Consider the following 14,629-nt stretch of genomic DNA (forward strand, 5'->3'; position numbering starts at 1 on the left):
AGTTATGAAGTAGCTACAAAAATAATTTTTATGGTTGTGGGGAGGTCCCTGTCATATGAAGAACTGTATTAAGGGTCACAGCATGATGGGAATTGAGAGCCACTGCTCGAGAGTCTCATGAGTAAGTGGTTACTTTCTAGAAGCCACTTCACCAGCCAGCATCACTGCAGGGATTTTTCTGGGTCCTTTGACTCATGTCTCGAGGAGAGGTGTCTATAAACTAATGGCTACCATCAGAAAAGGGGACCACAGAGGTATGAGTCTGGGACCAGCATATAGGAAAGATTCTCTGCCCTGTTTGCTCTGGCTGCCCTGAGGCTGAGGTGCTGGTAGATGTTTGATAAAGTTGCCTTAGCGGGTGTTTTGAGAAGAATGGCTTTCTGCTGGCATACAGAATCATCGTGGGTCTCTAAATGATGGGTTGGGACATGGGCTTTATGGACCATGGGTGCGATCTGAGCATGTTTCCGAAGTCCCTCTGAGTGAGATGAGCTAAGCCTCATGGTCAGTCTTCACTCTCAATCCTAATGGATTTAGAATCAGCCATGGGAACATATCTCTGTCTGTGTCTTTAAGGATGTTTCCAGAAAGATTTAACTGAGGCAAGGAGGGCCACCCTCAGTGTTAGTAGAACCATCTCGTGGGCTGGAGTCCTGGGCTGAATAAAGGGGAAGGGCAAGCATTCACCCCCTTCCCCCTGTGTTTGACTGTGGATGCAATGTGCCCTGCCACCTCATATCTGCCACCCAGTCCCCTGCCATAATGAACTGTTCACACCCCAGCCTCCATGTCTGCCCTGTCAGAGGAACCACACATTAAAAATAAATGTATTGAGCTGGGCGTGGTGGCGCACGCCTTTAGTCCCAGCACTTGGGAGTAGAGGCAGGCCGATTTCTGAGTTCGAGGCCAGCCTGGTCTGCAAAGTGAGTTCCAGGACAGCCAGGGCTACACAGAGAAACCCTGTCTCGAAAACCCAAAAAATTAATAAATAAATAAAATTTTAAAATAAAAAATAAAAATAAATGTATTTATTTTTAATACAGCAGAACCCCTTCCCTAAGCTGCCTTTGCCCCAAGTGCTTTGTCACAGCAGTAAGAAATGTAACTAAGCAAGTGTGTCTCATACTGGTCCTGCCCAGGGACTGAGACTTCGTACACTCTCAGGGAGGGGACTCAGGCAAGCCAGCACGAAGGAAAGCCGAGTGACTATTTCTTGGGATTTGCAAGAGTGAGTCAAATCTACCAGAGACTAAGAGGGTGAGGGAGTCCCATCAAGTTCCTGTGGGCTCAGAGGTTCAAAGTACCCCAGTCGGGCCCATTACGTAGCTAACAATTATTTCTTGGAAAATCCTTTGATTAGAGAATACATGATGTCTGAGTCTTTGCTAAGTGTGAGCTGATGGCTTCCCCTGGGCCAGAGTCTTTGGAAGCTTATCTTCCAGGCTTATCTCAGAGGCCTCGGGATAAGAGGCCCAGAGCTTAGTACAACAGTTGATAGTCCTGCAGGTTTCCCTCTCCTGTCCCCAGAATGTCCCTTTTCGCTTAAATTTCTTTTTCTAACCCAAGGTTTTGTCCCTCTCTTAAGTTTCTTTGCATTTCTTGTCTGGCATATACGAATTAAATTATATAATTCTCACTGGTGTTTTTTCTAAAGACAGCAAGAGTGTGACTGTTTAGGTCGAGGTTCTGAAGAATCAGCCCAGGGCAGGGAAGGGCGTGCGGAAATGGGTTCAAGCCTGGTTCAGCTCTGCACAAACTCTGTGGTTCCTCTCTGGGTCCCAACCTCAGCTACACAGTGGGTGATAAGGATTTTGTTTGTATCTTCCAAGGCTTTGGGGAAGTTGACAAATTTCCGAATAGAGTTCTAGAAATGAAAGAGACACTACCGTTGGGTTGCTTGTTATTAATCGAGGACTCTCCATGCAGAGACTTTATGAGACAGAGACTTTATGCAGCTCCTTCCACTCTAGGATAGATAGCCTTTGGGCTGGCCTTTATCAGAGAAAAGTGTTAAAATCCCTCTAGTAGGGTGCTCAAGAGATTGGAAGCTGAGGTTCTGGAGAGGGTTGTGGGAGCCTCTCATAGAGTCAGGCCATGCTGGGATTTGTGGTCCCTGCCACCACCTCCTGTAACCCATTCTATTCAGACAGTCCCACCTGAAGCAATTCTTCACTGGTATGCCTTTCCCCTGCATAGCCAAGGCTCCCCTCTGCATCTCCTGGGCGCCATCAATCCACAAAGGACTCCATCTTTCAATGAGCCCCTTTGCTCCTCAACACTTGGAATGTCTCTCCTATGGGAGACTACGAACGTGAGACTAACATTCCAGAGGCCAAAGAATAACCTAGAAACAAAGACCAAGCACTCTGCCAAGTCTATCAAAGCACATCTTCCTATCTTGTGGAAATACTGTTTCCATATGCAGAGCAGGCCTGAAGCTTCTCTGTATGTGTTCAGACTACAAGAGGCTTCCAGGCTACATGAAAGCACTGTTGGTCACTTTCTATCCCCCCTCCCAGCACCCTCAACTCCACAGCTCCAGGACCCATTTGTCTCCTCAGGGCAGGACCTAGGTATCTACAGAAAGGTGTGTTCAGACTAAGGGACTTATCAGGTGCTCCTTCCATGGAGTGTACTTTCCATGAACAAATATAAACACTAGTAGGAGCTATGCCCCATGATCTTCTGTCCTCCTGTGGCCTCTTACTACCCACCGTCCCCCTCCACCCACCCTTACCCTCTGGAGCATCAGGGAAAGAAAGAGGTACCCATTGCTTCTTTCTCATGTGTGTTTATTGAGCGCCGACAGAGCCCGTGGAATGTGCTCAGGATTCAGAGCCACAGTCTAGTCAGAACGAGACCAGAGCTAGTCCACAGAATGTTTCATAGCTGTGTAACATCTGTTACGGGATCAGGATGGGGGGAAAACTAATCACGAAACAAATTCCTATTCAAAAGCAACAGAACCTCCTCTGAGAGTAATATAGATTCTAGGCACACGTACTCACCACACACACACACACACACACACACACACACACACACACTCAGAATGAACACCCAAGTATGCCCACTTAGTTGTATATGCATGCATATACAGATGTTGGTGGGCAAGTAAATTAATATATATGCTGTACACACACACACACAGGCACACACACACACACGCATACACACTCACACGCACCACCACACAGACAGAAAATCTGGCTTATGCTATCAAAGACACTATGTCTCCAGGTTCTAGCAGAAGTAACCTGTCCTAGATGTCTGCAGCATGCAAAACTTGGAAGATCCAGAGAGTCGGTTTAGGAGAACAATGGGGGCACATGGGTAGGCTTCCATCCTCAGAGCCCCAGCCATAGCACGGAAGGCCACAACAAAGCCTTTGTGAAGGGCTCCAGGGGCAGAGCAGAGGAGCTGGAGGCTCCCTGTGATGGCGGGGGCCCAGGAGAGCCCTGGGCAAGTTCGCCAATCTTCAAGGCAGAGTGGAAAGCTCTGGTTGTCGAGTGTGGTCCTCCTAACAGTATTCCTTGGGGCAGCGTGGCAGACTGAAGTGAGTGCCTCTTCTCGCTCGCTCTCCGCAGCTTCCCACGTGTGCTAACGCATTTTGTAGTCATTAGATACAGATGTTTCACACAGCTGTCCCTTAAAATCCAAGTCTACTGTGAAATCGAGGTCTCGCTATGAGGAAAGAGCAAAGGGTCACAGAATGAGTCTGGGTAGGAGATTGTAGCCCTTCCCAGGCACAGAACTTCTCATGGTGCCATGGGGAAAGGTAGCCATGGGAGTTCTAGCTAGGGGGACTCCAAGACCAGTCCTCAGGAAACCATCCTGGTACCCCATTCTCCTCACAGAAAGGGCTCTGGTAGCTAACCTAAGCCTTCCTGTCCTCACATGAAAGCAGCCCTGGCTTTTATCCAGGCAGTAACTGAGGTCGGTGGGTCTTCCTTGATATTACCCTCAACCACCCTGCAGACCTTCAGCATCTGTGCAGATACAGAGGCATCTCAGAAAGGTCCCACCAGGCCAGCTGGAGAAATAAACCAGACACTTGCTTTTCCTGGCTCAACTCACCCTAAATGAAGCAGAACCCATTTATACAACATCTATTCTCAAAGGCTCTCCTGGGAGCTTCCAGGAGCTGTCCTCAAGGTTGAGTTCAGAGTCAACGTTGAGTTGAGTCAGAAGACTCTAGCCATTGGAGTTTGGAAGAGTCAAAGTTGAGGTCACCCAATTAGGCCTGGCCACCTGCAAACACAGCTGCTGTCTGCCTCCCCTAGAAGTTTGTCCATTTGTACACACGGCATTAGACTAGGTGGGTGACTTCTGAGAGCTCCCTAAGAGTCAACTCTGTGTTTCCCTTGGCCCTGGCCATGCAGGGATTCCTAGACTCACCACATTTTTGGCATTTGGCTTCATGGATATGGTCCCATAGATTTCCTCCCCTCTCCGGACAGTGAGGTAGTCTTCTAAGTAGAAGACAGTCTGCTTCCAGTGGGTGTAGGGGGCATCAGGGGCTGGAGATGGGTGAGAGAGAGAGAGAGAGAGAGAGAGAGAGAGAGAGAGAGAGAGAGAGAGAGAGTCAGAGATGAACAAGAGTCAGTTGAAGCCAAGAACCTAGGCCTCTGATTTCTGCCCACATCCCAACACTCAGGGCTCAGGTCCAAGACCCAGAACTCCCGACTCAGCCCAATGCCTGACCTCCCATCCCAACCCTAGCCCGACAGACAGATCTTAGTGAGGAGTCAGAGAAGAAGCAGCTGGTATTCTTGAAGCTCCCTCAACAACTAACCTCATTAGCATAAGCAAACCTCCTCCCCGTGCTCCTGTGTTAGTAGAGATGTACAGAGTGTAAGATGTACAGAGCAGGCCATCCTGTCTCCATCATTTTAGACTTATGACATCATTGGTGCTAACTCTACAGCTCAGCCAGTTTCCCAGCTTTACCGACACCCCCTTTCTTACCCCTCCCTCCTTCAGATAGCCTCCCTTGCCTATGAGCTTGCCCTGTGAGGTACCCAGCACCTTGATCCAGTCCTGGTATAAGATTCCAGCCCTGCCTTCCCAACAGTACCAGAACGAAATGGGAGCGAGGGAAGTGTTACTTCAGAGATCNCCCCTCCTGCATCATTCAAGACCATTATGATGTGCACACCTCTGTGTTATTTATCACTGAATTCCATGTAGTTTCCAGCTAACTGGGAGGGTCCTGTGTCCTGGGATGCAGCCCTTTTCTCGGGCAGTGACTGCCTGAAGAGTGCTCTTCCTTTCCTACCCACAACATCCTCTTCCTTCAAGGCCAGCCTTCCTGGACCACTCTAACCTAAATCCAGCACTCCAAGGGCATCCAGAGTTGACGTCATCACAATGTCTGGTCAGCTTCAGAGTAAACGTCTCCCTCTCAATTGTTTGCATCCTCTCTAGGCTCCTAGAGAGTGGGGCCAGGCCAGCCTTGCTTAGCACTGCTAAGCTCTCTCCATGTTAAATCTAGAAGCATCGAGTCTAGTGGCAAGTGGACAGTGTCAAGCGCCCAAAGCTCAGCATCCCATGATGTGTGATGTGCCCAAAGATGCTCAACTGAAACCTGTGGGCTGCAGAAGCCTCACTTTATAGTGAACTCCTCTTGGCTTAGACCGTTGTCTTCCCCTCAGTGGACTTTTCTTCTTGCTTAAAACCAACATGAACAGCAACAGGAGTTGGGAAGGACAGGGGTGCCCTTCGGGCACATCAGAGACTGTTGCACGGGAGATTTATAAGTGCCTTAAACGTGGCTTTGGGAATTACTAGGACCCAGAAGTGCAAGTGCAGGAAGAAACGAAGCTGCTGCCTCACAGTCGTAGGAACTGAGTTACTGGCTCCTTCCCAGGTGTTGAGGACACCACTGAAAATAAGTTCAACTGTCATGCGTCAAGTCAGTTGGGGTGACCTCAGAGATCTTTCAAAAACCCCAAGATCTATTTTAATGACAGCAAAGAGGCCTTTCCCCCTCCCCCGCCCCCTTGTTGTTTGCAATGAGCTAGCTTCTATCAAATGTCAGTGGTCAGAGAGAGGCTAGAGCAGACTTCTGTGTGTGCATTTGGGAATCAATGAAAACTCAAGGTCACAGGACAAAGCATCTGGAGGGGGAGTGGAGGGATGAGATGCCACACACAGCTTGTGCTTTGCAGAGGCTTGGGCCTCAAGCCCACCTAGCACCCAGCCTGCAAGGCGTGTGCTGCTGATGGCAGACCACCTGCTCTCAGCACGCCTGCTGCCAATTACCTCTAAATAAACTGTCAAAAGACAAGTTCTGGCTGTGAGTGCGGAATGCCGGAGTGTGACTGACAGCATCCTCGCCCCCATCTCCACCTCCGCCCACTCAGGCAGGTGTCTCTCCTGTTCATAAAGACCTTCAGTGAAGGGGAGTCAAACTGCCTCCTCTCTCATCCAATAAGAAACCTTCCAGCTTCATTGGCTTACATCTGCTGGCCAGCGAGGCCAGTCTGCCTCCAGTGAGTGGCCCCAAAGCATGCATGCCATCCCTGGGTAGAAGAAACATTGTTTCAAAAGATTAAGAACCTCCCCCAAACATATCATTTTCATAGTGGAGCCAGTGGCCACAGTTTGTCTCAGGGTTTCTCTTCTGAATTTTCCACCGTGTCCCATAGAAACAGAAGAATTTAAAGGCTTGCATCCTATCTCTATCATTTGTAGATTTATGGCATGATATTTATCCCCTGTAGTGTTGTATGGGTAAGATAGCCAGTGAAGAGTGACCATATATCCCTCTATGCTTGTGGACATAGTTCCTCTCTGTTCATGCAGTACTGTAATTCCTAGATCTCCTAGATCCACTTTGCATTTTTAATTCAATGATTCAGGGAAGGTGGGACACATAGGGGACAGATATGGCAAGACAGAATACCTGCCCCCATAGCTAAAATGGTTGTCTTCTTTTGTGGGAAGAACAAAAGGGCCTGGTCCTAGAGTCTTCCTTGCCGCAGGTTTGTACTCTGACCCTGAAACTCCCATGCCACCAGGAGTCAGCTAGCATGCTGGAAGCCTCCTCAGCATGAAGGATAAGCAAGCCTCCTCCCTATGCTCCTGTGTTAGTACAGTAAAGACTGGGAATGTGGGATACATAGAGCAGACAGACCATCCTGTCTCCATCATTTGTAGACTTATGACATGATATTTGAGATAGTGAAGAGGGACTAGATATCCCTCTGTGCCTGCAGACATGGTTCCTGTCTGTTTGTGGAGCACAGTCATCCCTCGATCTCCCTTTTGCTTGCCAAAGCATCCCTAATTGAAAGCTGAATCATAGGGACACTCCACTTACAAACTATTAGTTATAACAAAACCACATTAGGGACCTGCTAAGCCATGGCAGCTGGTGGTGCGTTATCACACGAACTGGTGCTCAAGTGTCCGTCCATACATGGAGGGATGCCCTCAAAGACACACTACCTGACTCTGGTGCCCTGGAACATGCAGGTTATATCTGGAATGCTGCAGTATGCAGGGTGGCACTCAGGTTGTGCCGTGAAGATGAGGCTATGCACAATGTCTCTAGCTCTCTCAATTGGTGATTAAGCTTTCCTCCCTCCCCAGCCCAAACCCATAACCCAGGATGGCACAGCTTTGAGTCATTATGAGGACGAGTTCCTCTTGGGAAGATTCTGGGTGTCAGCCCAGCCACCCTGCTTGTAGATTACTGAGGACTTTCACTCTGCCTTTTGGGGTGAACATCTGCAGTGCTGCAAATATGACAACAGGCGTTCAAACGCCTTTGGATGTCAGTTATGTGCCAGGTGTCGCTCTGAATTTGTCCAACAATGCTCAAGGTGAGCACAGCTTTGCATGCCCACCCCCATCCTCCCTGAAGATCCTAGACCCTTAGAAGACCTTAAGTAGTGGACAGTGCAAGCAGAGCTTTGGGAGCTCTGGTCTTGGGTGAGGAGGGACAGCAGGGAACCATGAGAGCCAGTGAGAGTGGCCTCTCTTAAGGTTCTCCTCCTGTATGTTAAGGAAGAGAAGTGTGCTTCCTCTTTCACTTCCTAGTGGCCAAGTGATTAGTATTTTTTTTTGTAGGATATAATAATTGTTCTAGCTGCGCATTTAGAGCTGCATTGCCTAGTGAACATTTTGGAAATGAAAGACTGTGTGCTGAGAGACTGCTTTGACCTGGAAAATGACTCAGTGCCACGGGGTGGTAAATCTGGGAGAAGCTGCTCGAGACCCACAAAGTCTCCAGCTCAAGGTCGTTTCTGGTGCTGATCATCCTACCTTGGAAAAACTAATGTTTGAAGTCAGTTTCTTTTAGGGCCACTGCTTCCACCCACCCCACAGCCTTCCTGGACTGCATGGCAGCACCAGATCTCCTCCCACAGCCACATAGTAGGAGTTCAAGGGGACAGGGACAGCTGTGTTCCTAGCTGGCAGAGCCTGGAGCCTTGGGTGCTTCTGCCTGTATGAGATAGCTTCTGCCTGATGCTGTAAAGCAGCCAGAACCATTAGCGGGCATCATTTTTGAGCTACACAGTATGTGATTTGCTGTTTTGAGTGGGTCCCCCAGAGCTGGCTGCGCTGAGTCTAACATGGAAAACTCAGTGGGGAATCAGCAGGGAGGGGCGCCTGCCAGGGAGGGAGGAACGAGTCCACAAACTCCCACAACCAATATCTTGGTTTCACACATGCATGATTGTGTTAAAACTCTTTATACCATAGCCAGGACACAGGAACACTTAATTTAGGATAAATGTTCATCTAGACGCTTTATTGGTTGGATGACTAGAAGTGGGACATTTAGATTTTGAAAAAAAAAGAGAGAGATTCATAGCATCTAAGCCACTAAGTTCTGAGGTGGGCTTGCAGGGAGTTCTTCTGTGAGTATGAATTAGTTTATTTACATTTATTAATTATAAATATAGCCATATATCATTTATTCATTATCCATTTTAGCTGATATTTATATTTTAATTAAGTTTGCTCAACAACTCGGGCACTTACATTCCAACAGAAATAATAATAAATTTATTTCTAGCTACTCTTTGCATTGTAGTTAATAATTTAGTTCCATCCTAGTTAATAATTCATCTCCATCCTAGTTATTGAGTTGGGGGAGTTCATGAGTACTCATTATATTAATAAACAAATAAGCCAAAAGTGAGTCATGTGTGGGTGGTCCAATTGTGATGGGCTGCCTTGAAACAAACATTGGGGTTGGTCAACTTGTATGCACCTGTGATCCTAAAAACCAAAAGAAATCCCTGTGCTAGGGAGAGACTGCAAAGTCTGAGTAGAGTCCACTGCCAAGTCCATAGGGTCTAATAAAGAAGTCATTGACACACTAGAAACAAAACTGATTCTAACCTCCCAAGAAGACCAAGAGATGAACTGACCACACTGTTTCCTCTGGCTCTCAACCAGCAGGATCACCGTTTACAAGAGGTATGGAGACTTGGTGAGTGCAGAGGGCATGCCTTGCTGAGGAGACAGGCTTGGCCTACCAGAGGGGAATCAGGCTCAGCTCAACTCTCAACTGCCTTGTTCAAGATGGACTTGCAGGAGAGCAGAGCTTCTCAAACTCAAGTAGGAATCATGGCCAACTGGAGGTTTTGCCAAGGTACAGATAACTGGGCGATGCTCAGAGTTTCTGAATTGATGATCTAGGGTGATGCCTTCCTAGATAGGAGTGATGCTGGGGCTATAGTCCACAGACTACATGTTGCAAGTCACTGTACAAGACACAGGAATCAGAGACTTGTAGGACTACAAGCATCCTTCCTAAGCCCAGCTTTATGGAGTTCTGCAAAACCAAGAGGGGTTATGGCTTGATAGTATCTCAGAGGCAGGGTAATGAGGGTGGATAGTCAATAGACAGAGTAGATTGAGCTTGGGGCTAGACACTTCAAGCCCTTACCTTCTTGAAGGAACCAGAGGCAACAGTTTTGAGTCTTTCCTGAGCTTTAACCAAATCTCCTGCTCATGGGGCCATGAGAATGTCACCCTGCCACCACAGAGCCAGGGAATCACCTCTAGACAGAAGTTCAATAGGCAGAGGAGCCTTACGAAGACTGGAGTTACTAGGACTCAAGTTTTAGAGACCTAAAGTTTTTTCCCAGTATGCCCCCACTGGCTCATCACCCACAGGGTACTCTTGGATCTAGCATCATCTGAAGATGGGAGAGACAAAGCTAAATGCTACTGCTGCCTCACTTCCAACCCTCCGTACTCACTCTCCCTGTCCATTGCTATACTGAGTCTTTTTGTACTTCAAGTTAAAGCAGAATCTCCAGGCTGTTCCTGCCCAAGGGGAAAAAGAGCTCAGCTCACCTCCTGGTCCTTAAAGGAGGACTGCCTTCAACAATGGCCAAGATCAGGGGCATCTCTAGTTTTTCCAAAGGCAAGAGAGTACCAGTCCTGGCCCAGATGATACAGCCCAGGAGACCCTAGTCTTTGTAGTCAAAAAAAAAAAAAAAACAAAAAACAAACCACTGAATCCAAAGCAAGACTTTCTGTACTTTGGCAGGATGTTTTAAGTGTGTTTGAGTTTGTTTGTTTGTTTGTTTTGAGACAGGGTCTCACTACAAATCCATGGCTGGCCCAGAAAGCACTATGTAGACAAGGCTAACCTCAAATTCATAGAGATCCACCTGCTTCTGCCTCCCAAGTTCTGGGATTGAAGGTGTGCACCACCACATCTGGCCAGATATTGGATATCAGGAGTCTTCTGCCTCCTGTCCACAGGTTAAAAAAAAATCTCCATCCCCACATATCTAAGAAATAAATAATTGCGTACAGTTGAACATTCTCTCTGCCACTAGAAACTCATTTAGAGGGCACTCAACCTGTGGACCTTCATCCTGGCAACTTAAGTAGACTACCACAGAAACAAAGGGGTAACAAGTTCCCTTTGATAAAGGATCCTCTTATTACTGGGTCACTTCCCAAATGAACATGCAGAAGCAGTGACCTGGCGATGAAGTCCCCTGAGCCTAAGGCATTGGAGGGAGCTCAGGGTGACCGTCTTGTACATAGGAGTGATGGGAAAGAGCTTGGGTATGCCAAGAAAGGAGAAGTCTGAGCACCCACTGGAGGGCTAGGGCCAAATCATGGAGCCCTCCCCTGCCAGGACCAAAGGCTATGAGGCACCTCTCAAGGCAGACTGGGCAGAGGACATGGTCTGAATGTGTCTGCCAAAGCTCGTGTGTTGGAAATGTGGGCTTCAGTGAGTATATTGATGTTGAGAGTTGAAATCTTTGGGAGGGAGGTAATTGGTCTCAGACTCTATTCTCATGAATAAGCAAACCTATTTATGGATGAATGGATCGGTGGGTTATCATGAGTCTTAGTTACTGTGAAGAGACACCATGAACAAGGAAGCACGGAGTGAAAGTTCTAGAAATCCAGTAGCGAGCTCACCTGTAGAAAAACCCATTTTCTTGTGGCACTTGGTAAATTCAATATTAAAATAGGTGACGAGGGCATGGACATAGTCGTTGCGCTGGATCTGCAGGCAGAAGGCAGACGTGAAGGACAGCTCTTCCGTCTTCACAGTGTAAATGTCCACTTCCTGCAGCCCAGAGGAGAAAGAAGCCAGAGGCTTAAAACCTCTACCATGCCAGGGCCCGGTAGCCTCAACCCCTAGAGAAACTTGATTAGCCACTACTTTGGGGTGACTTCCAGGTGCACCCACCACCCTTCCAACTACCTCCTCCATCTTAAGGTGCAGAATGCTAGGGGAGAATGATGCAAATGGAACTGAATCCACATCCAAGCAGAAGTGAACCAGGAAGGTACGTGTGCTGGGGGAGGAAACTACGGGGGCTGAAGATTGAGACATGAGTGATTTAGGAGACCACGTGTCCCTAAAGCAAGTCGGAGTGGCTTCTGGTGGCCAATCGAAAATTGCTACCTTCTTCCAGTTATTCACAAAGTGTGGGGCCCCCATGGTCAGCATCTTTATTACCTGGAGGGGCCAAGAATAAAAACAGCAAGGCCCCCCAGGAATCAGAAGACTCATCCAACAGCCACCTCCATTGTGTGTGTGTGTGTGTTCAAGTTCTTCAAGTCAGGAACACCAAGTGTTTCCTCAGAGCTAAGCATAACGGACTGAAGGAAGTTCCACTGACCATTTATAATAAGGCTGAATGGGTTTAAAAAATAAATAAGAAGGGAAAACACAAGGTGGGAAGTCTCAGTTTGGACCAGGGAAAGCAGAACACAAAGAACTAATAATTCTCACAAGTTCAGCTGGAGAGTGACTGGAAATCGATGTTGTGCGGGAAGCAAGCATAATGGAGAGACGCTTCCCCATGTGCTGTTCTTCTGTGTGGGAAGGATGCTGATGGACCTGCTGATCATTGGCTGTCCTGAGACAGGAAATCCTACTGGGGGCTTAAGAAGCATCAAGACAGAGGCTGGTGAGACTCAAAGAAGAGCTTCCCTCGTGGTGGGGTGTGTAGCAAGAACCACTCTCTGGGGGACTCTGGAGATTACCAGACATCTGTGTGCCTGGTGACTCCAGGCAGTATTCCAGAGGCCCAGCAACAAGATCCACAAAGAGACAAAATGGCAGTGGGTAAAGGGCTTCTTTACCCTTGGGGGAGGGGAAGCACTCTCTCCAATTGACTGGAAAGAGGGCAGATGCCAGAGTAGAAAATGAAGCTCTCTAATAGTTGGCAGCAAGAGTCTGAGATGCAGGGTCAGGTGGAGCCTCCCACTTGGTGGAAACTGCATAGGTTCCAAAGCAAAGATGAAAAATGGGAAGTAACAGAAGGGTGAGTCTTGGGTCAGAGGGACCACCATCGGTGATGTAAATTTTCCTATCATGATGAGCACCATCTTGACCTTACTGACAGCACAGTGTATACTGTACGGTGCTGCCTACATGCAAGCATTTTTAGAAGTCATGGAAAGATCCCAGACCCGTTGTCCTGAGTTCCACTCACAGAGCACATTGGATGTCCACTCCAGCTGACGTGGGCCCTTTAACCTTCTCCAAGTGTGACCTGCTCCCAGCTTCCTGCTTGTTTCTCTTGTGATATCCAGCCCCTCATCAGCCTAACGTTTCCAACGTGTAATGTTGACCATATCAGACCCTTTACCCTCCTGCTGGGACTCTGTAGGGTCTGTCTGCATTCAAGGCTGATTCCCACCCCCTCCCTTCAGCAGAGACACAGCCTAGGAGTGCAGGGGGGTTGAGGAGGTTCTTCAAGGGAAAGAACCCTCTTCAGGGAAAGTGTCTGACAGACTTTCTCAGTCCTCTCTATCCCTCCAAGCCACACCTCATCCGCAAGTCCCCTGTAACTCCAGAACTCAAGATACTGCCTCAGGGGTGCTGAGCAGTGATTCAGGGGGTGTGCGTATGCACTTGGTGCCTTTCTGCCTCCTTCTCTTCCAGGTCCTCTCAAGGTCCCTGCATCTTTCTTTTGTGATCCTCAGCCACCAGCCTGACTTGACTTCTGGCTTTTATGCTGGGGTCTCGTCACCTCCATTCTCAACCCCTGCCACTAGAATGGATCCTCCTGGGGACAGAAGCTATACTTCATTGTCTTGTGTGTCCTTGGTATATAATTGAGCACCAACAGGCGTAGGCTCACCATCCTCCCAGAGCAGGTCTCCCCTCCTGGAGTCTTTCCTTCCTTCCTGGCTTTTCACTCACAATCACTCACTCACTCACTCACTCACTCACTCACTCACTCACTCACACACACAAACTGCACTGCCACTCCTGGTCTATAACCTTCAGAGGTTCCCTCTGACTTACACACACACTTATAAATCTCCCCACCTATGACTTTTTTGTGTGTCACTGTGCACATAAACACATGTGCACACACATCCACACAGGCATGCACAGACACATAAACCCATACATGTGCATTACTTAGGGAGAACTTACATAAGCGTCTACCTCCACACCCTCTAGGTGATTCTAAAACCATTCATTTGGGAAGCTATGCAGCGATCAATGTGTTGCTGGTTTCACATGGGCTTTGCTATAAGTGACGCTCTGAATGAAGCCACCCCGCTGTGCGAAAATTGCATTTCACTATCTAGTCTGATTATAGTTGCCTGTCTCTGGCCCTCCAGGTAAGGTGTTTTTCTCTACGCCCCCCCCCCCAAGGGGCTTCCAGCAAAGTAGTCCCTTTGCCCTCTTTCCCATTCTTTGGGGGAAACAATGCTTTCTACGTTATGTTATAATTGTAGTTGCTGAATTAACTTCTCTTGGAAAAAAGAATTTAAAAAAAACAGGAGTCATAGATTTGCTATCTTTGGTTTGGTTTTTTGTTTTGGAGACAGGGTCTTACATAGACCAAGCTGGTCTCCAACTCACTAAGTAGATGAGGCTGGCCTTGAACCCTGATCTCTTGTTTCTGCCTCCCAAGTGATGGAATTACAGGTGTCTCCCATCATACCCAGCAGTGACTTTCTAATCAGTAATTTTACTTCAGGATAACAGAACCTAAAACAGCCAGTGACCACAGCGAACATCAGTCTACACATCAGAGAAGACCACTAGTGACTTATGTCCTGAAGTCCACTAACCTCACGTGCCCTGTGTTTCCAATATCAGCCTGCAAACCCAAGGCAAGATGATCCTGCTGGTGTTTGGGTTTTTTTTTTTTTTTTTTTTTTT

General features: G+C 47.9%; 1 protein-coding gene across 2 annotated transcripts in view; it reads right to left on the bottom strand.

Moving 5' to 3' along the window:
* Positions 1-2,775: 2,775 nt before the first annotated feature.
* Prmt8 (protein arginine methyltransferase 8) overlaps positions 2,776-14,629 on the bottom strand; it is an 81,712-nt gene continuing 69,858 nt past the window's right edge. The window contains exons 8-10 of one of the 2 annotated variants that reach the window (XM_021165307.2): positions 11,410-11,560; positions 4,399-4,520; positions 2,776-3,684 (exon numbers count right to left, since the gene is read on the bottom strand). In XM_021165307.2, coding sequence (XP_021020966.1) covers positions 3,601-3,684; positions 4,399-4,520; positions 11,410-11,560 — 357 coding nt within the window. In that variant the 3' untranslated portion in view covers positions 2,776-3,600. The remainder of the gene's footprint in view (positions 3,685-4,398; positions 4,521-11,409; positions 11,561-14,629) is intronic. The other variant, XM_029478198.1, reaches the window with a different exon arrangement.

The sequence above is a fragment of the Mus caroli genome, chromosome 6 (genome assembly GCF_900094665.2).
Source record: "Mus caroli chromosome 6, CAROLI_EIJ_v1.1, whole genome shotgun sequence".
Lineage (NCBI taxonomy): Eukaryota > Metazoa > Chordata > Mammalia > Rodentia > Muridae > Mus > Mus caroli.